The 24,885-nt window shown below is 43.1% G+C and overlaps 1 protein-coding gene across 10 annotated transcripts in view; it reads left to right on the forward strand.

Annotated features, from left to right (window-relative positions):
- The window catches only part of SP100 (SP100 nuclear antigen), a 97,716-nt gene extending 75,212 nt beyond the window's left edge, over positions 1-22,504 (forward strand). For 3 of the 10 annotated variants that reach the window (XM_035718079.2, XM_049101140.1, XM_025463383.3), the window contains 12 exons: positions 3,679-3,750; positions 6,243-6,290; positions 7,524-7,628; positions 9,604-9,746; positions 12,324-12,368; positions 14,170-14,199; positions 16,234-16,419; positions 17,940-18,055; positions 19,471-19,591; positions 20,064-20,135; positions 20,616-20,762; positions 22,201-22,504. In XM_035718079.2, coding sequence (XP_035573972.2) covers positions 3,679-3,750; positions 6,243-6,290; positions 7,524-7,628; positions 9,604-9,746; positions 12,324-12,368; positions 14,170-14,199; positions 16,234-16,419; positions 17,940-18,055; positions 19,471-19,591; positions 20,064-20,135; positions 20,616-20,762; positions 22,201-22,326 — 1,211 coding nt within the window. In that variant the 3' untranslated portion in view covers positions 22,327-22,504. Of the gene's footprint in view, positions 1-3,678; positions 3,751-6,242; positions 6,291-7,523; positions 7,629-9,603; positions 9,747-12,323; positions 12,369-14,169; positions 14,200-16,233; positions 16,420-17,333; positions 17,663-17,939; positions 18,056-19,470; positions 19,592-20,063; positions 20,136-20,615; positions 20,763-22,200 lie in introns of those variants that run through there. The other 7 variants (XM_049101139.1, XM_049101142.1, XM_035718106.2 and 4 more) reach the window with 7 other exon arrangements.
- Positions 22,505-24,885: the final 2,381 nt, after the last annotated feature.

The raw sequence follows: 24,885 nt of genomic DNA on the forward strand, positions 1-24,885 counted from the left end.
TACATCTGTATCTTTGGGGTAAATCCCCAGTAGTGCAATTGCTGGGTCACAGGGTAGCTCTATTTTTAACTCTTTGAGGAACCAACACAGTTTTCCAGAGTGGCTGCACCAGTTCACATTCCCACCAACAGTGCAAGAGGATTCCCCTTTCTCCACATCCTCTCCAACAAGTGTTATATCCTGTCTTGTTAATTTTCCCCATTCTCACTGGTGTGAGGTGGTATCTCTCTCTCGTTGAGGTTTTGATTTGTACTTCCCTGATGGCAAGTGACGGAGCATTTTCTCATGTGCTTGTTGGCCATGTCTATGTCTTCCTCTGTGAGATTTCTGTTCATGTCTTCTGCCCATTTCATGATTGGATTGTTTGTTTCTTGGGTGTTGAGTTTAATAAATTCTTTATAGATCTTGGATACTAGCCCTTTTTCTGATATGTCATTTACAAATATCTTCTCGCATTCTGTAGACTGTTTTTTTGTTTTTTTTTGGGGGGGGGGGTTGTTTTTTTGTTTTGCTGTGCAGAAGCTCTTTATCTTGATTAAGTCCCAAGAGTGCATTTTTGCTTTTGTTTCTCTTGCCTTCATAGATGTATCTTCTAAGAAGTTGCTGTGGCCAAGTTCAAAAAGGATGTGGCCTGTGTTCTCCTCTAGGATTTTGATTGATTTTTGTCTCACATTTAGTTCTTTCATCCATTTTGAGTTTATCTTTGTGTATGGTGTAAGAGAGTGGTCTAGTTTCATTTTTCTGCACGTAGCTGTCCAATTTTCCCAGAACCATTTATTGAAGAGACTGTCCTTTTTCCAGTGGATAGTCTTTCCTCCTTTGTTGAATATTAGTTGACCATAGAGTTGAGGGTCCATTTCTGGGTTCTCTATTCTCTTCCAATGACCTATGTGTCTGTCATGTCATCTGTGAAGAGGGAGAGTTTGACTTCTTCTTTGCCAATTTGAATGCCTTTTATTTCTTTTTGTTGCCTGATTGCTGAGGCTAGGACTTCCAGTACTATGTTGAATAGCAGTGGTGAGAGTGGACATCTCTGTTGTGTTCCTGATCTTAGGGGAAAGGCTCTCAGTTTTTCCCCTCTGAGAATGATATTTGCTGTGGACTTTTTGTAGATGGCTTTTAAGATGCTGAGGAATGTACCCTCTGTCCCTACACTCTGAAGAGTTTTGATCAGGAATGGATGCTGTATTTTGTCAAATGCTTTCTCTGCATCTATTGAGATGATCATATGGTTCTTGTTTTTTCTCTTGTTGATGTGATCTATCACCTTGCTTGTTTTACAAGTGTTGAACCAGCCTTGCATCCCGGGGATAAATCCTACTCGGTCATGGTGAGTAATCTTCTTAATGTACTGTTGGATCCTATTGGCTAGTATCTTGTTGAGAATTTTTGCATCCGTGTTCATCAGGGATATTGGTCTATAAGTCTCCTTTTTGGTGGGGTCTTTGTCTGGTTTTGGAATTAAGGTGATGCTGGCCTCAGAACGGATTTGGAAGTATTCCATCTCTTTCTATCTTTTGGAACAGCTTTAGTAGAATAGGTGTTATTTCTTCTTTAAACGTTTGATATAATTCCCCTGGGAAGCCATCCGGCCCTGGACTTTTGTGTCTTGGGAGGTTTTTGATGACTGCTTCAATTTCCTCCCTAGTTATTGGCCTGTTCAGGTTTTCTATTTCTTCCTGTTCCAGTTTTGGTAATTTGTGGTTTTCCAGAAATGCATCCATATTTTTCTAGATTGCCTAATTTATTGGCATATAGCTGCTCATAATACGTTTTTAAAATCGTTTGTATTTCCTTGCTATTGGTTGTGATCTTTCCTCTTTCGTTGATGATTTTATTAATTTGAGTCTTTTTTCTTTTTAATAAGGCTGGATAATGGTGTTGCTTTCTTGATTTCTCTTTCTCTACTTCATTGTTAGTGTATAGAAATGCAATCAATGTCTATGTATTAATTTACAGCCTCTACTTTATTGAATTTATTTGTCCTTCTAATAGTTTTTCTGTGGAATCTTTAGGGCTTTCTATGGCTAGTCTATGTCAACTGTAAATAATGGTAGTTTAACTTCTTCCTTACCAATCTGAATGCCTTCTATTTCTTTTTCTTGTCTGACTTCTGTGGCTAGGACTTCTAGTCCTATGTTGAACAAAAGAGGTGAGAGTGGACATCCTTCTCTTATTCCTGATCTTAAAAGAAACGTTCTCAGTTTTTCACCACTGAGTATGATATTCGCTGTAGGTTTTTCATATATGGCCTTTATTATGCAGAGGTATGTTTCCTATAGACTCACTTTGTTGAGAGTTTTTATCATAATGGATTGTTGAATTTTTCAAATGCATTTTCTGCTTTTTTTGAAATAATCACATGATTTTTATCCTTCATTCTGTTGATGTGGTGTGTCACATTGGTTGGATGGCAAATATTGAATCATCCTTGCATTTCTAGAATAAGTTCCACTTGATCATCATTAGTGATACTTCTAATGTACTGTTGAATGCAGTTTGCTAATATATTGTTAAGGATTTTTTTTTTAAGATTTTATCTATTTATTCATGATAGAGAGAGAGGCAGAGACACAGGCAGAGGGAGAAGCAGGCTCCATGCACCGGGAGCCCGATGTGGGATTCGATCCCGGGACTCCAGGATCACGCCCTGGGCCAAAGGCAGGCGCCAAACCGCTGCGCCACCCAGGGATCCCTGTTAAGGATTTTTGTATCTATGTTCATCAGGGATAGTAGCCTGTAGGTCTCTTCCCTTTACTTACTTTCTTCTTCTTCTTCTTCTTCTTCTTCTTCTTCTTCTTCTTCTTCTTCTCTCTCTTTTTTTTTTTTTTTTTTTTTTTTAGTCTTTGGTTTTGAGGGTAATGCTGGCCTCATAGACTATATCTGGAAGCTTTCCTTCCTCTTCTATTTTCTTGAAATAGTTTGAAAAGAACAGGCATTGACTCTTCTTTAAAAGTTTGGAAGAATTCACCTGTGAATCCATCTGGTCCTAGATTTTTGATTGTTGGGAGGTTTTTTGTTTTTGTTTTTTATCAATTCAATTCCATTATTAGTAATAAGTCTGGATTTTCTACTTCTTCCTAATTCAATTTTGGAAGATTGTGTGTTTCTAGGAATTTGTCCATTTCTTGTAGGTTGCCCAATGCATTAGCATATAATTTTTTGTAGCATTCTTTTATAATCCTTTGTTTTTCTGTGGTGTTTATTCTTATTTCTCCTTTCATTTCTGATTCTGTTTCCGCTCTTTTTTTTTCTTAAGTCTGACTAAAGGTTTGTTAATTTTGCTTTTCAAAGAACCTTTTCAAAGAACTAGCTCTTTGTTTCATTAGTATTTTCAACTGGTTTTTTTTTTGTCTCTATGTCATTTATTTCTGATCTGATCTTTATTATTTCTTTCCTTCCACTAACTTTGGGTTTTGTTTGTTTTTTTTCTAGTTCCTTTAGGTATAAGGTTATATTATGTATTTGAGATTTTTCTTGTTTCTTAAGGTATTCTTTTATTACTATAAATTTCCCTCTTAGAACTGCTTTTACTTTGTCCCAAGGACTGTTTTAGACTGTTGTGTCTTCATTTCTATTTGTTTCTATGTATTTTTTATTTCTTCTTTGATTTCTTCATTGTTGCATTGGCTGTTTACTAGCATGTGAGCTGCATTTTTTATATTTTTGTTTTCTCAGTGAGAAGGAGAGGCAGACATAGAATCCAAAGTCTAATTAGCAGAGCCCTATGGAGCAGAGGCAAACCAAAAGGTAAAAACAATTTTTTTAATTTAAAAAAAAGTATACATTTTCCATTTTCAGCAACTAAACATCTAAATTCTCATGTTCTATTACATGTTTTTAGTAACAAGCCTACTTCCCTATTGCTTTATGTAGCTGTACTATTGAGAAATATATCAGATTTAGTCAATTCCAGAATGTGACAGAGAGAGAGATGATAATACCACAAAAAAGTAATTTGATGATGAATCTGCAATCAGAAACTGGGGCCCAAGTGCCACCGCAGTGCTGCCTCTGCTGAACTGATAACGTTCAGGGCTGGAAGTAGTTGTAGCCATGAAACACTGTGTAACTCACAAGTGATGTGGCTGTTCTTCCTGATGTTCCATGACATGAGGTAATTGTGTGGACTTGAGTGTGTCGCTTTACCTGTTCTGCCTCAGTTTACTCATCTATAAAGTAAAATAAATAATAATAGCTTGACTTCCCTCCAAGGCCAATCTCAGCCTCAGATTGAGCTTCATATCCTGTGTTTTGGATGAACAGAGAGTCTAACTCACACACTAGTCACAAGAGGATTTAAACAGAAGGAAACTGAGAGGAAGAGAATGTATGTTTGCCAATAATGACCACTGCTCAACATACTCAGATTATAACCAGGGCTAGGGTTTAAGTTTGGTTACCTCATGGGAAAGGAGAGGACAGAGAGAGCAAGAAGAAAGCAGAGAGCACAAGTGTCTTCTCATGAGACCGTGGGTCTTGACCCTTGCAGGAAAAGAGAGAGAGGATAGAGAAAGGAGGGAGGAGGGGAGGGAGAATAAGCCAGAGCTGGCTTATTTTCCTGGGTATACCTACCACTTCAGCACCATGAATGATAGGAGAGGGCTCTTCCACAGAGTCACACTTGCGTGGGTGACTTTTTACACCTGGCAACCATACTAATTACTATACTTGGCACAATCATGTTCTTTGGAACTCAACAATGCAGAGCAATTTTTAAATAAATCTTCTGTATTTATTTGCGATGTACATTTTCCCTATTTTACACGTCTTAAGTCTTTAGTATCAATAGCCATGCTTATGATTCTTTTATGCAGGTCTGAGAATCTCTCCTTTCAGTGTACCTTCATAATATCTTGGTAAACTTCTGAAGGGTAATACTTTGTAGGGTAGAATATGCATGACCTTGGGATGTGATTCCTCTTGGAACAGGAATCATCAATAACTATCTCATGGGCCCATTTTTATCTTGATGGGATTTTAAAAATCCTTTGGGTAATTGTAATAGGAAAAGCCCCCAGAATGAAGGCATTTTGTGCTTGATTGAAGGAAAAAATCCTTTCCAGCCTCATCTGATTATAATCTGTTTAGAGGAAAGACCAGTTATGGTTGAATATCTGGAGGACATTTTCTCCTGAGACTTGAACTATCAAAATTAGTACCCAAGGATACCAGCCATGGGCACAGACCTTTAGAAAGAAAAAGCATCCAGTGTGTGTCCCTGACTTCAACATTCAAACACTTTTGAGTAATGGCATACCCAGACATGGACATGGACATGACTCACTCTTTTTTTGGACACAATCAACACATTAATCAGATACTACGTTCTTCTGGAACATTTTTTAAGTCAACGCTTTGTTCTATCTCTAACCCTACATTTTTTAGAACGTGGGCACCAATTTCTGTTAAGTTCCCCTTCATTGAGTTGTTTTGAACTCTGTTCATTTTTGCCACCACTTTCAGCACAAAAATCTTCTTTTAAGTTTAGGAATTTGGGTAGCTATCTGACTGGTAGATTCCACCATGAAATCTCCCTTGAGACCTTGTATTACTGACTTTTATTTCTGTCTCTTTATCAAAGGAAATCTTCCATACCTTCATTTAATCTGTATTATTATCTCTGAGCATTGATTTTTCTCATCTGTAAAATGAGGAGAGTATTAGTTCCTGTTTGATAATTTGTTCTAGGGATGAAGTAAGTTAATGGAGGCAAGGTCTAAGGATAGTTCTTGACACACAAGAAGCACTCAGTAGATGTCTAACTTCACTATTCTTCTCATCCATTTGCTTCAGAAATCCACAAAACACTGGTTCAAACTTATTTGGAGTTAATAGTAAAAGATGACTCTCAGCCAAGTATCATCTTTGTAACTAAGTCTAGGCCAGGGTTCCACAAATTGTGGCCTGGAGGACAAATCCAGCCCACTGGCTGTTTGTAAATAAAGTTTTATTGGTACACAGCCACATCTTTTCATTTCCATATTATCCATGGTGCTTTCATAATACAACAGCAGATTTGAGTAGTCATAACAGCAATTATCTACCTTAAGTATTTACTATCTGACCATTTACAGGAAAAAGTTCCTGACTCCTGATTCATTCACATATTTGCTATTTTTCTTAAAGTACTAGACAGGCTTCTAAAAAGTTACATTTGAATAGTGTTTTTGTAAAACACTACTATTTGCAATATAATGTTATAAACAATAGACATTTGCATTTTTTTTTAACTTTCTCAGGGAGAAAAACAACCAACACTGGGCCTTTGAGAAGAGGCAGAAAAAGAGGTAATTTTTAAATTCTTATTTTATACTCCGTGTTTTGAGTGGTAAGTCAATTTTCTTAATTGGCTTTTAGAGCAAGTAACAAATGTTAGGATATTCATTGGCCCTGATTAATTTCAACAACAAGGCAAGATGGTATAACACCCATCCATTGATTAGCCAGTTGATCTGAGGGACTCCAGGCATCCTTGGGCCTGTACAGGGCTTCTTTACCTACACTGATAACTTTTGAAGAAGTAAACATAAAAAAAATAATAAAAGGTATGACATTCATGATATTTAGCTGACCCTTCTCTTGCCCCCGTTGTGGAGAACCATAGGTTCCCCATTAATGGGAACCCTGGGTGATAATATAAGACCTGTGTCCTAATTCCCAAACTTCCTTTGGTTGTGTGACATTGGATTATCATTTGGGGCGGGGGGCAGTTTGCCTCAATTTCCTTCTCTGTAAATGGGTGGGTGGTGGATGAATTAGACTGAGTGACCTTCTAGGCTCATCCCAGCTCTAACAGAACTAACTCTAGAAGGACCATGGCCATCCACCCTTTCCATTCCAGAGAGAAGCCCCAGAATGTGTCTTTAATGAATCCCCCCCAGTGTTAGTCAGAAGGGCAGGAACGGATGCTACTGCTTCTTAAGTTCAAGACTTGCAATACCTGCTTCAGCAGAATCAGATCCCAGTGCCCCTCCCAAAGGATGTGCAGGGGCTCCCGCCCTGAGTAATTTTCAGTTCTAGCACATTCCACCCTGAGTTTCCTTTGTAGCCACAGAGAAAGCTCACACGAAGGAGAAGTGCAAAAGCAGAGAGCAATGAGAGAAGACAAGCAAGGAGAAGCGCCCCTGCCAGGTGCCCTATTGCAATCCTGCTTTCTGTCCAACAGCTGATTACTCAAGCAAGGAGATAAATTAAAAGTTGAGGTTTTATCTCCAGCTACATAACTCCAAAGCAGCAATATGGCAGGAGAAAAATCACTGCACAATGACGAGTCGTGATCAACAAATTTGGAGATTCAGACACCTCCACACAAGGTTATTAACATAGGGTTTTGGAGAATGATGTTATCTTCATGCACCTAATCTGCCATAGAAGAAAGACCCAGAAGAGTAATCAGTTCATGGGGAAAAGCTCTCCCATACATTTTAAGTTATAAAAGAAAGATCTCAAGTTGAAGGATCTCAAACAGTGCACAGATATAGACAAAGATGGAATGAAAAAAAAAAAGATGCTTCTTGCAGGTCCAAGAATTCCCAGAGATACACATATGGATTTTCACCGTCCAGAACTTCCTGTGACCTGTGGAGAGGCAAAGGGGATTTTATATAAGGAGAAAATGAAACAAGGTGGGTTTCATGATCTTCTATGCTTTTCAAATAAAACATACCCGTGTGAATAACATATTGTTCAAGGAGTAGACACCTGTGTTGGAAGTCTCCCAAGACCATCCTTAGGTTTGATGATTCACTAGGAGGATTTGTAGTACTCAGCATATAGTGAACGCATGGTGATGATTTATTAGATTGAAAGGGCACAAAGCAAAATCAAGGAAGGAAAAGACACACAAAACAAAGTCCAAAGGAAGCCAGGTGCCAGTTTCCAGGAGTCTTTCCTGGTAAAGCCACACAGGATACACTTAATTCTCTAGCAATGAATTGTAGCAACACGTGTGAAATGCCATCTACCAGAGAGGCTGCCCCCAGTCTCGGAGGCCAGGATTTTATCAGGGGTTAGTCACGTAGGTGTCCTCTGCCTAGCACACACCAAAATTCCAGATGCCCAGAAGAAAAGCAAGTGTTCATCATAAACTATTTATATTGTTTATATAAACAGCTTCAGACAGTGAGACACTCTTTTAAGTTCTGGGAATGGTGGGACCACTCCCCAAATGCACGTTCCCCAATGCCAGCCAAGAGCCAACCTTGCAAATAAATCTTCCTAAAGATAGCAACCTGCTGTCTGCCCTGTTAGCTCTTTTCTGCCCAGCATCCCAGATAGGCTGGAGCAAGGATGGCATTTCCATGCTTACATGTAACAGAGCATCTCTCCTCTCCCCATGGAAAATGTCCACAAGATGCCTATCCAGCACCCAATGCAAGATCAAGTACTTCAACATGAGGGTGGAAAATGTACACGTTGAGTAATCTGGTAACAACCTTCACAGCCCCATTCTTCTGTGCGGCCTTGTGTTAGTGGGGAGGAGCATCGTGTTTAGAATTAGACAACCCAGATTTGAGCTTCAGGGACACCACAAGTGTCTGTCTCATCTGGGCCAAACTGCTACTGTCTCTTATCCTGAACTTCCTCCTGTACAAAATGGGAATAATAATAAAACTTTGCCTCACTGTGTTATTATAAGGGGAAAGAAATGAAATGACAGATATGAAATACTTCGCAATTCATAACTGTTAAAGTACAGTACAAATGTTCCTCTGCCATAATTGATTCTCCCCTCCCCAAATACAGTTCTTTAGGCACGAAGAAGTATCAATGTTTGCTCTGTAACCATATTGCAGATGTGTAATTTAACTTTTCCCACTTGATGACATTTCTATAATACTTTTCCCATAAAGTAGCAATGAGTCCAAAATATGAGAAATAATTTTTTTAAGAGAGAGAGAGAGGGAAAGAGGGGGAAGGGGCAGAGGGAGAGAGGGGATTCCAAGCAGACTCCATGCTCAGTGTGGAGCCCAACACAGGGCTCAATCTCATGACCCTGAGATCCTGACCTGAGCCAAAATCAGGAGACAAATGCTCAACCGACTGAGCCACGCAAGCACCCTCAAAATATGAGAAATAATTGATTGCCATTAGCTGGATGATCGACATTGTACAAGCGGAGGCAGATGTGGCTGTGGTGACAGCTGCCACATGGCCACCTGTCAGCTTCATTTGCCCCCTCTGAAACTCAGCCTGGCTCTCACAGAAGTAGAGGAAAAGAATCTTGCTCATTCATTTTCAGAACCGTTCAGTATTTTTTCACTTTTGAATACAGTGAAATACATTTTAAAAATAAATGTTGGTGCTAATTATTGTCCTCATTGCACAAAGGTCAAAGACGTATGCACAAAGGTCAAAGACGTTGCATACAGGGCAGGAATTCCCCTCCTGCCCTTGCCTTCTGAGCTGCTTCTGGGGCCCCTGAGGGGGATCTCAGCTTTCCTGCTGTAGTTTCTGGGCCCAAGAAGGGTGGGCCAGATCCATGGCCAGGCCACATTCTGGGGATTCCACGGTCGGTCGGCTGGGGGGCGGGGGGGGGGGGGGGGGGGGGGGGGGGGGGGGAGCGCCGCTCCCTGGCAACTCCTTGTTTTGGTTTCATAGGAACCTCAGAGAAGTGTATAAAGGGTGAGAATGGAAGCTGGTTCACTCTCAGGGAATTTGAAGTTGAAGGAAACCACTCACGATCCAAGAACTGGAAGATGAGTGTGAGATGTGGCGGATTTCCCCTGAAAGACCTGATTGAGGTATTCCAAGGACAAGTGGCTTAAATCAAGGGTCTTGCCCAGGTCTAACATTGCTCTCAGAAGCATCTTGGCTGCTTTATGTTACAGCTTCATCCTCTAAATGCATGAACTCTTATCCTTTTGAAGGTAGGACAGTAAACTATGGCCCTGATGGGGCCATGAATAATCACCACTATGTAATGTGGTCCCAGGTAAGCATTTAAGTGGGGAGCGGGGGTCTTAGACTTTGGAGGCCAATGTTTAAAGTAGCAAAATAGAACTACATGTATCTGAAGATAGCCCATCGGTATGGGTGTTTCCTGGATTACAGAAAGTTTTAATATTATTTCTTTTCTTTTTCTTTTTAAAAATATTTATTTATTCATGAGAGAGAGGCAGAGACATAGGCAGAGGGAGAAGCAGGCTCCCTGCGGGGAGCCTGATGCAGGACTAGATTCCAGGACCCCCAGGATCACATCCTGAGCCGAAGGCAGATGCTCAACCACTGACCCACCCAGGTGTCCCAACATTATTTCTTTTGATCGCCTTCTGAAATTCATTCATGGAAAAGAATATAGATAAATTGCATCTGTTTTTTTATTTAAATTCAATTAGCCAACATAGAGCACATCATTAGTTTCAGATGTAGAGTTCAATAATTCATCAGTTTGCATATAACACCCAGCGCTCGTCACATCACGCGCCTTCCTTAATGCCCATCACCCAATTACCTGTCCCCCCAGTTACCCTATCCCTCTACCCACCTCCCAAAATGCCTCCTTTGGACCCCTCATGTGGACAAAATGGACTGGGTCTCTGTTGAAGATGAACTTGAGCCTTCTGACTCTTTCACTTGACCCAGAGGGCCCTTCCTTGTGCTGTTCTAATGATAAAGAAAAGCTCTTTGTTCTGCAAATATCTATTGAGACACATCTAAAGCCCAGGGGACTATAAGGTCTGAGCCCCAGCCGTGTAGGAGGAAGGCTGCATGGTCACAGCACCTCCTTCACGCAGCAGGCAGCACACCAGCCTCATCACCACAGGACTGCAAGCCTGGCGGTGCTCTAAGGAGGGGCTCCGGCAGGAAGACATGCAGTGGCTCTGGGGAGGGAAGGTCATTTCCGGCCTTGAGGTTAAGGACACTTTCATGGAACAGTGTGCACTGAGCTGAGTCTTGAAAGAATAGTCCTGATGAGCAAAAATGTGGGAAGGAGGCATTCTACAGAGAAAGGATGGCATGAAAATCCTGCCCATGATTTGTCAGGAAATAAGGGTAATAAGGTTAAATACATGGGTTGGGCTGATGGAAGAGATCTTGAGGCTGGAGGAAGGAGTCTAGACACTTCTGCAGGCATGGAGAGATCATGAGGGTGGCGAGGGCGGGGGAGGGCGGGTGGGTGTGGTTGAGTTAGGGACTAACACCGGTGAAACACTGCTTTAGAAGTATTAATCTGCTCAGAGCATGCAAGATGGGCTGGAAGGTGGAGTGCTGGCAGCCACGAAGACTTCACCCGACCTTCACGGCCTCTGTGCCTGATACACCCTCGCCCAGCCTCCAAGGCCCAGCTCAAACAGCACACACTCACTACACTTGCTTCCTGTGGCTGCTCTAACAATTCTTTACAACCTGGGTGGCTTAAAACACCGCAAAAACAAAAACAAAAACAAAACAAAAAAAAAAACCCACAAATCCATTATCTTAACAATTCTGGAGGCTAGAAGTCTGAAATCACTTTAACTGGGCTCAAGTTAAGGTGTGGGCAGGACTGGTTCTTTCTGGAGCCTTCCAGGGAGAATTTGCTCCTTGCCTTTTTCAGCATCTGGAAGCTGCCTGCATTCCTGGGCTGAAGGCCCTTCCTGACGTCACTCCAACCTCATGTTCTGTCATTACCTTTCCTAATACTCACACTGACCCTCTGGCCTCTCTGGCAAGAGGACGCACGTCATTACATTGGCCCCATAGAGATCATCAGAATGATTTCCCCATTGCAAGATCCTTAATTAAATTACACCTTTTTACCACTTCACATAATTCAGAGGTCTGTGGTTTGGGATCTGACCATCTGTGGGGGCCATTAGAGCCTACCACACTGACCCATCTCTGAACCCCAAAATACTCTGTGAGAGCACAGTTCACACTTCATCATCCCTACCCACTCTATCATGGCTCTTCCCACTTGTCTCCGCAAAGACCTAGACACCTTTGTGTGCCTAGGGCCACTGATGGGGCCTGCTCCTTGCCCATCACTCAGCAGGTATGTGCCAGTGGAGTAGCTGTAGCATGTCAGGTATAAAGTCACAAGCTAGAGGGGTCCTGGGGGATGGAAAAGGAAGCAGTGAGTATAGAAGACATCAGGAAGGGAAAGCTGGCAAGGCTATGAGGAAAGTAAGAGAGGATGTGGTTTTTAAAGCTTACCTTAAAGCTGAGCCTGGCAAGAGAGAACAGTGTGTTACAGATTTGGAGAGGGGCATTCTTTTCCATGAAGACACTTTGAATTTATGTTGACAGTGGGATATATCTGGAAGGCAGCTGGAAATACCAAGCTTGCAGAGTAGAAACAAGGACCCATCGTAGCATTAATCCCATTTCTCTTTCAGAATAAATACCTACCAGACCCGCCAAGAAGAAGAAAAAGAAGAAAGGTAATTATCACATGACTTTCGGCCTATGTCTCACCCCCTTAGGATGAATAATAGCCATATGTCACCTGGTGGAGCAAACCACCTATATCACAGTCTCCCCCTTTCTTTTGTATCTTTCCTCTCCTTCACATGCACACACGCACATTCACACTGAGTCCTTCTTCAAGGGATCCTTCTTTAAGGGAACATTCCTTTCCTTTATGGAGATATCACCTTAGAGAGGAGGGAGAGCGGAAGACTGGTGTGTGGGAGTGAGACACTGCTGACCTGGAAGATCTTTTGCTTTGTGGAGACGCCACACCAGGGAGATGGTTTGGGAGTGAAAACATCAGGCTTCACCAGAGGGGCTTTGCAAACCTTAGTTCAATCTATGGAGGTGAATTCTCTTTCCTTCAAAGTCACATGTGGAGTTCATGAACCAGTGGTTTCGATGCTGCATGGATTCCAAGGAAGGAGGTGGGATAGTTGACATCTTCCATTGGCCTCTTCTAGAGTGAGTGTGAGGGAGAAACTGTGTGGGGCACAGGCAGATAGAAGAACTTCATTTTTCTAACCTCCCAGAGATGTGACTTTGGTCTACCTCTGCTGCACCAAAAAGTCACAGTCTTCACAAAGCTGGCTTCTGGGGCTAACTGCTCCACTGACTTTATGCTAGAGACTTAGTTGCCGGAGCTTGTATCCACTGGATTTTCTAGAGAAAGACACACTATTTGCTCTGTTCATTAAGAGCAAACTTCTCTGTCCAGTGCTAGGGAGTCAAGGGTAACTCAGTGTGTGTTAATCAGGGGAGTTGGCCATCTCCCATCCCTTCATCACAGATGCCTCTCAGGTGCCTCTGGGCTTACAGCTCTTAAGGTGTGACTACCTCAGTTCTCAGAGCAGCTCTCCAGAGTCTCTTCCTTCCCGGCCCCTAGGCTTCTATTCCCTGTGCCATCAAATGACAGGGGGTGCTACTGGCAGTTTTCCTGCTCATAAGATTCCTGTTAAACCCGATGGTGATAGCTGAGGTGTCCTGGGATAATAAGACCGAAAACTTCGAGCTGATCATTTACTGGCTGCGAAGAAAACTCATCTCCTAAGTGACAACTTGTTCATGTGTTTGTGCACTTATGTATCCATTCAACAAACACCTGTAAGCACACATTGAGCACTAAACTTATGCTTGGCCAGTGGCCGTGGCAGATAAGATACTGAGTGTCTTATCTGTGGCCTCACTGCCTCGGACTGGAGGTAGAAGCAGAGGCAGGCATGGTTCCAGGCTGAATGAGGCCAAGTCAGTCCACAGATATCCAAGGTCAATGCAAGCTTTTGGGATTCAGGACAAAGTGGAGAGGTGCTTAGCTTCAGGAAGAAGTGGTACAGGACTGGGGACCTTAGACCCATTTTCTTTTCAGGGCTATGCCCTGGGTGAGCTGCAGAAGGCAGTGGGATTCTCTAGGACACCTGCACGGCATCCAGGACTCTGGGCGCTGTGGTTGCTGGGAGCTGTGGACATTTAATCCTCAGGCTGATTCCCTCATTGCAGCTCCAACTCTATCTGTAGAATTCAGGCCGGGCTCAGAAAGGCCTGCTTTGGGTCTGATAGCCGGAGAAGAAAACTTGCATTGGGCCAAACCGTCACGGACATATAATTTCATGTTTCCTCATTCTCCAGTTAGCCATCCAGACCCTGTTTATAAACACAGCTATGAAACAAAGGGAGGGCCATGGCATGAATCCTTTACATAAAGAAGTTTGCTTAAATGTGTGGTTAATGAAAAATCATATTCAATATTGTCACTCAATCTTTCTCTCTTTTCAGTCTAGCAGCAACAACTTTTTTGACCCTTATGTAAGTACTTACTCCCTCACCCGTGACCCCAGAATAATCCAGGCCTTATCCCTCCATACATTACCTGTGTCATTGCTGGGTTTCCCTGCTACACGTGCACACTCAGTTGGAGCGCGCCTTGGGTGTGATGAGCAGAGAATGGCAGACGCGTTACCCACACCAGGGAGCTGATTTGGGAGCTGGTGTCTCTGCATGAAAGTCTCCTTTCCATTTGTTCAGGGAAACCTTCCTGTTTCCTTATTTCCCCTCAAAAGTGAGTATGGGAGTCAGAGGACTAGACTACTGGGGTCTCTAGAGCCAGGACTTAAAGTGGTAATAGCCAAGGCTGGCCTGCAAATTAGGGGTAAGGAGCACATTTGGGAGAATCGCAGCATTTTAAAGAAGGGGAAAAGGGAGGGAAGGAAGACGACAAACACGCACTCCAAGATAGCTCAGATGGTTTGAAGCATCGGCCAGAAGGAACAGGCTGGGTGGGCTAAGCTGGCAAGTCCAGGGGTGGACCCTGGCATGAGTCCTGCTGAGAAATGTACACGGGGCAGGTGGAGACTGCAGAGAAGTAGCTGCAGGGTCCTTTGTGGAGACCCTGGAGTCTGTCTCAAGGGAGCCACCAGGGTACTGAGCTGGCTAAGACTGAAGCTAGCAAATCACAGACATTTTTACTCAAATTGCTTGGCTAGAGCTCGATTATGTGCAGACCCTTCTGATCTCATAGGCCCTACTTTAAAGTTGGCCGACATCACAGATGGCCCCTCCATTTAAGCTGAATGACACTTTGATTGCTTTCATTGCAACAAGATCCATGTATTAGGCACAGTCACCTTTTTTGCACAACTCCAGGGGGAACCTCTCACTATAGAATGATGAGCAGCTGTACTGATACAGGATGCCTACCAAGAGGGGATAGAAAAGGGTTGCTGTGCCCTCTGGCCTTCTAGCAAATGCATTGCGCAGCACGATCTAGATGCATCCACACCACTCCCATTCCTCTGCTGGAGGTGGGACCCTTGAGTATTAGAACATCTCTCATCTCTGGGGTCTGTGCAAATTTTCTGAGAACTGGAATGGACATGGAGGGTTATTTCTTGCAGCTCACAACCAAGCCCTCTGTGAAGATAAGAAGGCAATTCTTCTAACAAAAATGTCCTCACTCCTTTTCATAACCTTTCTGTGACTGATGTCATAGGCCGATAATGACTGTACTCACAGCTCCGAGGCTTTGCTGGGAGAAATCCCTCTCGATCTTGGGCTCCCAACCTTGGCTGCACAGGGCAGTCAGCTGGAGGTCCCGCCCACAGAGGTTCTGATGTTATGGTCAGTATTTTCCAAAGCTCCTCTGCGTGGTCAGTATTTTCCAAAGCTCCTCCGCTGGTTTTAATGCACAGCCAAAGTTGTGGGCCACTGCTGTTCAATGGATGCTGCTTCTGCTGATCCAGAAACCACTGCTTTTGAAGCCAGGGGTCTCCATGAATGACTGCACCTGAAAGCCAACTGGGGAATGTTTAAAACCTACTGCCTATGTCCCCGCCCTGCTGAAGCAAACAACCAAACTCACATGTGATTAATTGAATCTCTGAGGATGGGGCCTCGGGCATCAGGATTTTTTTAAAGCCCTCCAGATGATTCTATCGTACATCAGGTTGAGAACTACTGTCAAGCAAAAGGACAAGTTTCTTACTAAAAAGGTTAAAGAGATATGTGTCAGGGTTACGGGCTTCCCAGACCATGAGCTTTCCAACACAGGATCGGCATGTTTATTCGTTCTTTCTCAGGGCCTATCTACAGTGCACTTTGTAAGATGATGGTCCAGAAACCTCGACCCAGCATTGGTCAGCATCCATGAGTGTCATCTGTTCTGACAAAAGAGAAAAATGTTTACATGGCCCATGTAGGGATGTGTCCAGGGATGACCCTGACAACCTATTCCTTAAATTTTGCCTTTCAATAAAGGGAGCGCATGGGCAAAACACAAGAACCTAGAATTTCCTCTTATGTGTGATTTTTGTGTCTCTTCTTTTTCTTTTATTGAATTTATAGATGAGAAGAATTTACAAATTGAGATATGCCCCCGATTCACATCAGCACATTGGGCACAAGGATGATATTCTATTACCATTTAGAACCCAAAAAGCAGGCTGCTGTTCTTTGCCTAGTAAGACAGTGTTGCTAGAAGGGCCTCTGCATCCTCGTGGCCTTGGACCTCACAGAAACACTGAGAAGGAGGTGGGATATTTGAGAAATGGGATCAGCAGGACTGGTGATGAATTGAATATCTGAAAAAAAGAAGCAGAGTATTGGGGTGCCTGGGTGGCTCAGTTGGCTAAGCACCTGCCTTCAGCTCAAGTCCTGATCTCAGAGTCCTGGCATCGAGCCCCATATCAGACTTCCTCCTAATCGAGCCTGCCTCTCTCTCTCCTGCTGTCCCTTCCCCTGGCTTATGCTTTCTCATGCTCTCTCGTGCTCACTCGCTTTGTGCATTATTTTGTACCTAGATTGTCACACGAGGATGTAAATCCTTCCTCCAGCCCATGATATAGACAAGATATTTTCATCTTTTCATCTAGGTGTAGAGCTGGATGAAATGTTTCCCCACCACATAGTCTTCCTCAATTGGCTCTCTTGCTGTTCAGGTGGCCCCAGAAGAGGAGCCCGGTGCTCATCCTTCTGGGCATTTTTCCAGGCCAGGCACACAACCATCTTACAAAGAAATTGTAGCACGTAGGGATTCACATGTTATTGCCACATAGATTATTACATAGACACATACACAAAAAACAGCAGGGAAAAAAATGTATTTCTTTTACCCAACATGGGCTCATTCCTTGAACAAGTCTTATTTCGGTCTATTAATTCTAGTGTTTGTTACATGTGTTTGTTACTCCACAATACTTAGATAAAACACTATCAAATGCTTAATTTCATTAAATGAAGTTAAATTTAGTTAAAGGTCCCACATATTGAGATTGATCCAGTATCAACGAATTTTGTGGGCCCTTCCATCAGGGTTTTCTATGTGCTTAGAAAATGGGGGTATGGCCTCAGTTGTGGTGGTCACTGTTACCACAATCCCTGACCATTTGGAGATGGCATCTCCACACCTTACATATCGAACTAAATCATAGAACATCTTCCCACAGGCTCCCAGAGCCAAGAGCTCTGTCCTCCCTGGCAACTACCTGGCCATCTGTGGCCACATCTTTCCACCCCAGAGGTACTGTCACAGGCCCAGGAGCCCTCCAGTCACGGAGTCCACAGTGCAGGAACTCCTCTCCAGGACCTTCAAATCATGAGGAGCTTATGGCCAAGAAAATAGGATGCGGTGATATGTTAGAAGTATAATCCGTTATATTAAATTCTCAGTAAATTACTCTTCAACAAGTCAATGTAGATGATGAATGTAGACAACTAGATAAGACACTGTATTATATCCCTGAGCCAAATACTAAATTTCTCAGATAATCTCTAACTCATCCTTTTTTGTGGTTATTGTTCATTTGTGTCAGAATCTGTCTCAATAAAGAAAACTTTAATGGTCTTAACGGCCCTTTCCTCCCAAACTTCACTACAGACCAGAATGTCTTCTTCTAAAATCTTCACTCAGTGTTGTTCCTTAATATTTTGATGAGAAAAAATTTAAAAGTGTCACCTGGGTACAAGCAAAGGTCATGTGTTCTAGAATCTCAACATGTTGAGCTTCCGGGGTCTCACTGATTCCAGTGATGTCTGCATTATTCCCCTTCTAGCCAGGAAACTCAAATATATGTGAGGTTTGCCGTGGACCCGGAAAGCTGTTCTGCTGTGATACTTGTCCAAAGTCCTTTCATGAGACATGCCACATCCACCATATAGATGCTAACAGGTCAGTGAGACTGGACCCCTCTTGCCCTTCCTTCCTATGGCACAGATCCTCCTACCATGCGCAATCAGCCTGCAGAGTTTGTATCTGGTTGTATGTGTTTTGATGCAGAGACAGCAGAGTCTTAAAGTATCAGGATCCAGAAATATGATCCAGAGTTGTTTAATGGCACTAGCAGCAATAGATTAATGGGAAACACTAGAAAGAGGTGTCACTCCCATAACCCCCACTTGGTTCCCAGACACTCATGCACTTTGATGGGGTTATGACACCATACATTAGCTGCTGGTTTAAAGCATATACTACCTACTATGGGAACATAAAAAGTTGACAAATCTGGGACTCTGATGAGCCTTCAGATGGCCGTTAATGCTGCATTTCCTTTGCCCTAAAATGTATCTTTGGTCAGAGATGATGGGATGTGGAATTAACATGGAGATAGATAAGGCATCCCGTGAGTATAGTATAGACAGCATTGCTATGGCCAGGGTGGGTGGATGATTTCTACCAGGATTGTGTCTGTCCCTCTGAAGACAGGGCATTGCCCTTCAGGAGTGGAAGAGTCTAATGTAATCCACCTGTTCAGGCCGGTAGTTCCCAGGAAATAATGTCATCTCAGGGATTCTGCATAAAGCTCTACAGATGCGCAATCTGCAGGGGAAGAAGACAGATCTGCTCTATTGCTGAGCCCATGTATAGTCCCCATGCTCACACCACACGTACTTAGGAATGGACCTCTTGAGCAAGCACTGGAGTAGCCAAGGAGAGGAACAAATGACTATCTAGGAGAGACCAGTGTATCTGCTTGACTATTGAGAGCCCTTCAGCATAGGGATCCTGGCAGAGGACAATGGACAATGAATCTAGGAGCAAATGGCAGATGTCTGAACTACTCTGTCCATAGAGTTCCTTTCCAAGAAATTTCTGCAGCACAGATTCTAGGTCCAGATACGGCAGTGCTGGAGGAGAGGATGCCTGTAGCTCTGTGCTCTGTGCTTATTCTGCTATGTTGAGAAGCAAGAGCTGGTTTGCTTTTACTATGGTCTGATGGCTCAGTGAGGCCCAAGACTCCAGTACTGAAGGTACTGATCTCCAATCCTCAATTTTTAACAGGCAGGAATCATTACTGAGCCCACAGTGGCTCAGATGAGAACTTTAAGTTTTGAGATGAATGAAAGACTGTCACCCACCATGGCAGCTCACTCAGCAAACTGTCAGCCCCGCTACCATGATTAAAGGGATGGGTGTCTGGAAACTGTGCCCAAATGGGGCTCTAATGCAGGGGAGTGTCCAAGAGAGAAGTTGGGTACAATGTGGAAACCACCCATCATTCCTGAACAGAGGCCTTTAGCAGCTGTAGAAACAGTGGCTGAGTCACAGACAACCTACCTCTGCTGATCTTGTGCCCAACCTCTCAGGGACCCATGGAGTTGCATCTTCTGCAGGATAAAGGCTCTTCAGAAAAAGTACCCACAAAGCCAACTAGGTCACCAGGCATCTGAGGTCCTAAAGAGACGGATGGTACCTGAGGAACAGTTGGTGAGTTGAAATGTAAACCTGAAGTCTTTTCTGTGGACTTGAGAGAAGAAGCACAGCCTTGCAGGGGCTGGAGGGATGATGCCCAAGGGCAAACTGCTGTCCCCCATGTGCTTTGATCACAGACCTAACACTACAATTTGTGTTCCAAAGAAAATGCCCATTCTGTGTTTTTTCATAGGCCACAGGTTTGGGAGCTGTGCATTCCCTCTGAGCATATTTACATTTCATCCTCTCCAAGCTGCTCATCACTTAAAATCTCATCTATCGGGGATCCCTGGGTGGCTCAGTGGTTTGGCTCCTGCCTTTGGCCCGGGGCGCGATCCTGGAGTCCCAGGATCAAGTCCCACATCGGGCTCCCAGCATGGAGCCTGCTTCTCCCTCTGCCTGTGTCTGCCTCTCTCTGTGTGTCTATTATGAATAAATAAATACAATCTAAAAAATAAAAAAATAAAATCTCATTTATCTTTTGCAGAAATGTGAATTTGTCCTCTTGAAGGTCTACTGCTATTCAAAAAGCCTCTTTTTTGCCTCAAAACCACATTACGTAAGTGAAGACAACAAAGCCCAAAATTGGCATTGTCAAATTTGTGATATGGGTCCAACGGGTCCAATTGTCATTATCCTTGTCTTGTTGATGGATGTCAGAGTCCGCTTACTCAATGCTTGACCATTTAGGCTGCTACCACAAAGTACTAGAGCCGGGGCACCTCAAACAGCAGACATTTATTCTTCCCAGCTCTGGAGGCTGAAAATCTGAGGTCAGCGTGCCAGTGTGATCCTGCAGACTGCCAACTTCTTTTAGCGTCCTCACATGGCGGAAGGAGAGGGAGAGAGCTCTCTGGGGTCATTTTTATAAGGGCACTAATCCCATTCATGAGACTTATCCTCACAATCTAATCATCTCCCAAAGGCCTGACCTCCTAATACCATCACACTGGGGGTTAGGATTTCAACATAGGAATTTGGGGAGGATAGACTTGGAAGGGCGCTAACAGCCTGCCCTCGGCACTTTTTTTTTTGTCAGCAGAGTAGAGAGGCATCTCATGGCCCAAAGAAGCCCATGTGGCTAAACAAAATCAGGAAAAAGCTGAATATGAAACTGTACCTCCAAGTGAAAGGGTTTGTACGGGACATGCGCCTCATCTTTCAGAACCACAGGGCATATTACAAGGTAAGGGGCTCCCTCTTTCTTTGGGTTAAGCTCCCTTGCCATTTATTCTTCTTGTATCAGCTAAATGTTACCGTTTCCCTCATCCTGTTTAAGCCACACAAGTGCAAACTCTGGAAGTATTCTAAAAGCCCCGCAGTCTAAGGTGGGGAAAATAACAATAAACTAGGTGTCCTTGCAGACATCATCTTAGGACCTCAGCATTTACTTGCTCCTAGGTACTCAGTTTTCACCCACAGAGAGCAGTGGACTGCAGACCTATTGCCTTCTGCAAGAAATGGAAGAGCAGTCTCTCATGTTCTGTCTCCCTCTCTGATGTTTCCCACTCATTTTCTCTCCTTTCCCCTTTATTCCCTTTCGCTATTTTTTATATTCCCCAAACGAATGAGACCATATAATTTTTGTCCTTCTCTGATTGACTTATTTCACTCAGCATAATACCCTCCAGTTCCATCCACGTCGAAGCAAATGGTGGGTAATGAACAAGGGGTGGTGGAAAGAGAGGTGGGCAGGGGGTGGGGGTGACTGGGTGATGGGCACTGAGGGGGGCACTTGATGGGATGAGCACTGGGTGTTATGCTATATGTTGGCAAATTGAACTCCAGTAAAATAAAAAAAAAAAGAAATGGAAGATCATTTTCCCCCCTGAACCTGGGTAGCTCTGTGCGTGTCCCCGAAGTCTCCACCTTTGTCCTGGGCTCCTATCCTTAGCCAGACTAAGGGAATCAGCCGAGGGAGATTGGGTGCCAGGCATAGAGTATGAGCATGCGCAGTTGCTGGTGCCTCTGTGCACCTGCCCTGGCATCCAAGCCTTCGGGAATGTGTGGACAGGGGTCTCGCCCTCACGCCTGGGCATCTCCCTAGCACCACTGGTTCCCAGTGCTGCAGCCCGGATGCGGAGCATGGGAGGTTGCTTACAGGCAAAACCCACAGGGCCATGGTGCAAGGAGGGGCATCTCCGCAGGAGCCAGGACTCCCAGGTCACTCCGCGGCTCAAAGTGCATTATAGAGGCCACTGGTGTTTCTCTCCTTTAAAGGAAGCTGCCAAATCAAGTTTCTCAAGTTTCAAAATCTTGGATTACTTCCGAATTTCTTAGTGCTATATCAAAAAGTAAACAAGGATTATCTTAAGGGGTGAGGGAGAGAGAGGGGGCTCCATGAACCCCTTTCTGTACCATATTGTAGTGTTGCAAGTCAATGGTGCTGTGTTCGAAAATCAAGCAACTAATATATTTAAAAAATTAATCGATAAAGCTCTGATGAAGAATTAGAGAAATGATAAAGAGAAATGATCAAGCTATCAGGGAACCAAGCACTCTGAACTGTATTAATTCTCCCTTAACATTTGAGATAGTGTAAAATGAAGTTCTAGATTCTGCAAAACATGGTGAGCCTAAGCTCAGTGCAATGGCCATTCTCATTTTTGTCTTTGCCTTTCCAGGACAACCAGAAATTCATCAAGCTGGGATTTCAGCTAGAGGCCATATTTGAGAATACTTTCAAAAACACTTTTGCAATTCAGGAAACAGGCGAGAACAGTTCTCAGTTGGAGCCCAATCTTTCATAAAATAGCCAATACCCTCCCCCCCCCACCCTGCGCACCCCACCCCCAGTCAATTCCTCAGCAGCTACATGATGACACGTTGTGGTCCCTCCTACTGACTATTCTGATGTACAAACAACTTTTTCAAAAATTTTTATTGCCATTTCTGTTCATTTATTTTTTAAATAAAATATAAAATTATCTTGTCTAGTTCCCTTATTGAATAATTTGGAGTGAGATTTACAGTAGAAAATATTGGGTCTTTCTATAAAGGATTGTATTATGCGCTTCCATTTATATTTTAATCTTTTATTAGGTCCTTATGCAAAATTTTCTCTTCTTTTCCCCTTTCCACACAGGACTTAGCCATTTCTTTCTTTCTTCTTTTTTTTTTTTTAATGCTCAGGCAGTTGACATTTTTTTCTTGCTATTGTGAACATGAACTTTCCCCCAATATATTTTATTACCAATTATTGACTCTTATAGAAAGCTATTTATATATTCTATTATTATTATTATTATTTATAATAATAATATTTATATATTCTAGTCACTGATCACCTTACTGAATCCTGGATAGCATCCTTTTTGGCCTCATACCCAGTGGCATCAGGAAACTTGTACAGGATGCAGAGCATAGCCAGTTTTCAATTCACAGAATCATAATTGGCTCAGCTGATAGAAGCATTCCCAACTTGGGCACTAAGATCTCTGACAATGCTGGGTTCTGTTGGCGAGTGGCTCAGCCATGGCACCCTGGTAACCTTTTGTGTCTCCACATAGACAGCATAGGCAAGACTTAACTACAGTTGATTCGATCTAAGTCTTGACAGCCTGCCCCATGATCTTTCCAGAACATGAGAGCATGGGACGCTTGTGAAGCACTATGACAGGCCATGTCCCACTCACCACTTTATCTTCCAGAGGTATCATGACACACTGTCTCCTCATATTGCAAGTTCCAATGAGGTATGAGGCCTTCTGCCCCAGGGAGATGGCACCTTTGCTCTTCCTGCTTTTGCCATTTATGTAAGTAATAAGCTGTCTGAATCTTAAAAGGGCACATTATTTCTTTACCAGCCAAATCAGTCAGCCTTGCTTGAAGGGTTCCCAGATCCAATATATTCTGGATAAAGTACCTGACAAAGACTACCAAACCCTGGTAGCTGGTTCAGAGCACACACTACACCCTTTGGGGAAGTATCTCATCCTAAGAAATAATGGCCTCCAGCTGGTTCCAGAGGTGAGTCTTCCAACACGCCACTTCCTTATTCAATAACAAAATTTTGTTGTCAGAATGGATAATGTTGAAGATTAAATTATGTATGCAAAGTGTTTGAAATCATGTCAGAGGCACATGCAGGTATCACTGTGGCTACACACAGTAGAGATTCTGTATTCAAAATGTTAATTCAATCAAAAGGAAGCAATTCTAGTTATCCAATTAGATAGTTGATGGATACTCAGAGGCCACAAAAACCAAAATTGATACGGTTCCCAGCCCTTCCCTTTGTCTATTTTCCAACATAATGATACTCTGAAAAAGAAAAAAATAAAGAAAGAAAATTCTCATGTCCTTAAAAGATGATTGAACACTGACCCTCAGCTAATTCCGGAAGCTGAGACATCATAACAACCCATCTGATTGAACAGGTTCAGGTCATAAATGCGGTTTTGATCTCCTGGTAGACCTACGCAGAGATGTTTCTTACTGCAATTGATGAAATTATTTATGGGTGATTCAAAAATAAATGTAACTGAAGTTGTCTCCCTTTACTTATGCTATGACTGAAAGGGGAATGGTCTGCTAAGTAGGTAAAAAGTCCAAGGATCCTGTCAGAGAGTAAAACCTTCTGGGCCTGCATTTAGGTAGACCGACTCATTAAGTTCCATCACTGACCAAGCAAAGTATTTTATTCTAGAAGATTTCTCGGGGATCCCTGGGTGGCGCAGCGGTTTGGTGCCTGCCTTTGGCCCAGGGTCCGATCCTGGAGACCCGGGATCGAATCCCACGTCGGGCTCCCGGTGCATGGAGCCTGCTTCTCCCTCCTCCTGTGTCTCTGCCTCTCTCTCTCTCTCTCTCTCTCTCTCTGTGACTATCATAAAACAAATAAAAATTAAAAAAAAAGTTTAGAAGATTTCTCTTGTAACATCATCTGTTTTTAATCCTTTGCTTCCTAATAAAGTTAGTTTTCATTTAGATTCATCTTTTGAATGTTGGCTCCTTTTTGTTTGCTTAGTTGAATCCGTCATGTGGCTTCATTCTTAACAGTATTATCTAGAATGGGTCCTTTTCAGCCTTCTGCTTTTATTTGTGGCAGAAACAGTAGTGTTCTCCAAATATCACATATATCCCCCTAAGTTTTCCTGCCCCTCACATTAGGCATGGCTAAATGACTGAGACACCGACCAGTGGATTATGATCAGAGGTGGCATATGTCATTTGCAAGGTGATTCACAGAAAGGGCAGTGAGAATTCCCTGTGTAAACTCTCCTGCCACATTGATTAGACGATTTGTTTTGGGATGACAGAGCCTAGAGATTGACCCCACCTAGTATGTGTATTCACTACCACCCCAGGAG

The sequence above is a fragment of the Canis lupus genome, chromosome 25, assembly GCF_003254725.2.
Source record: "Canis lupus dingo isolate Sandy chromosome 25, ASM325472v2, whole genome shotgun sequence".
Lineage (NCBI taxonomy): Eukaryota > Metazoa > Chordata > Mammalia > Carnivora > Canidae > Canis > Canis lupus.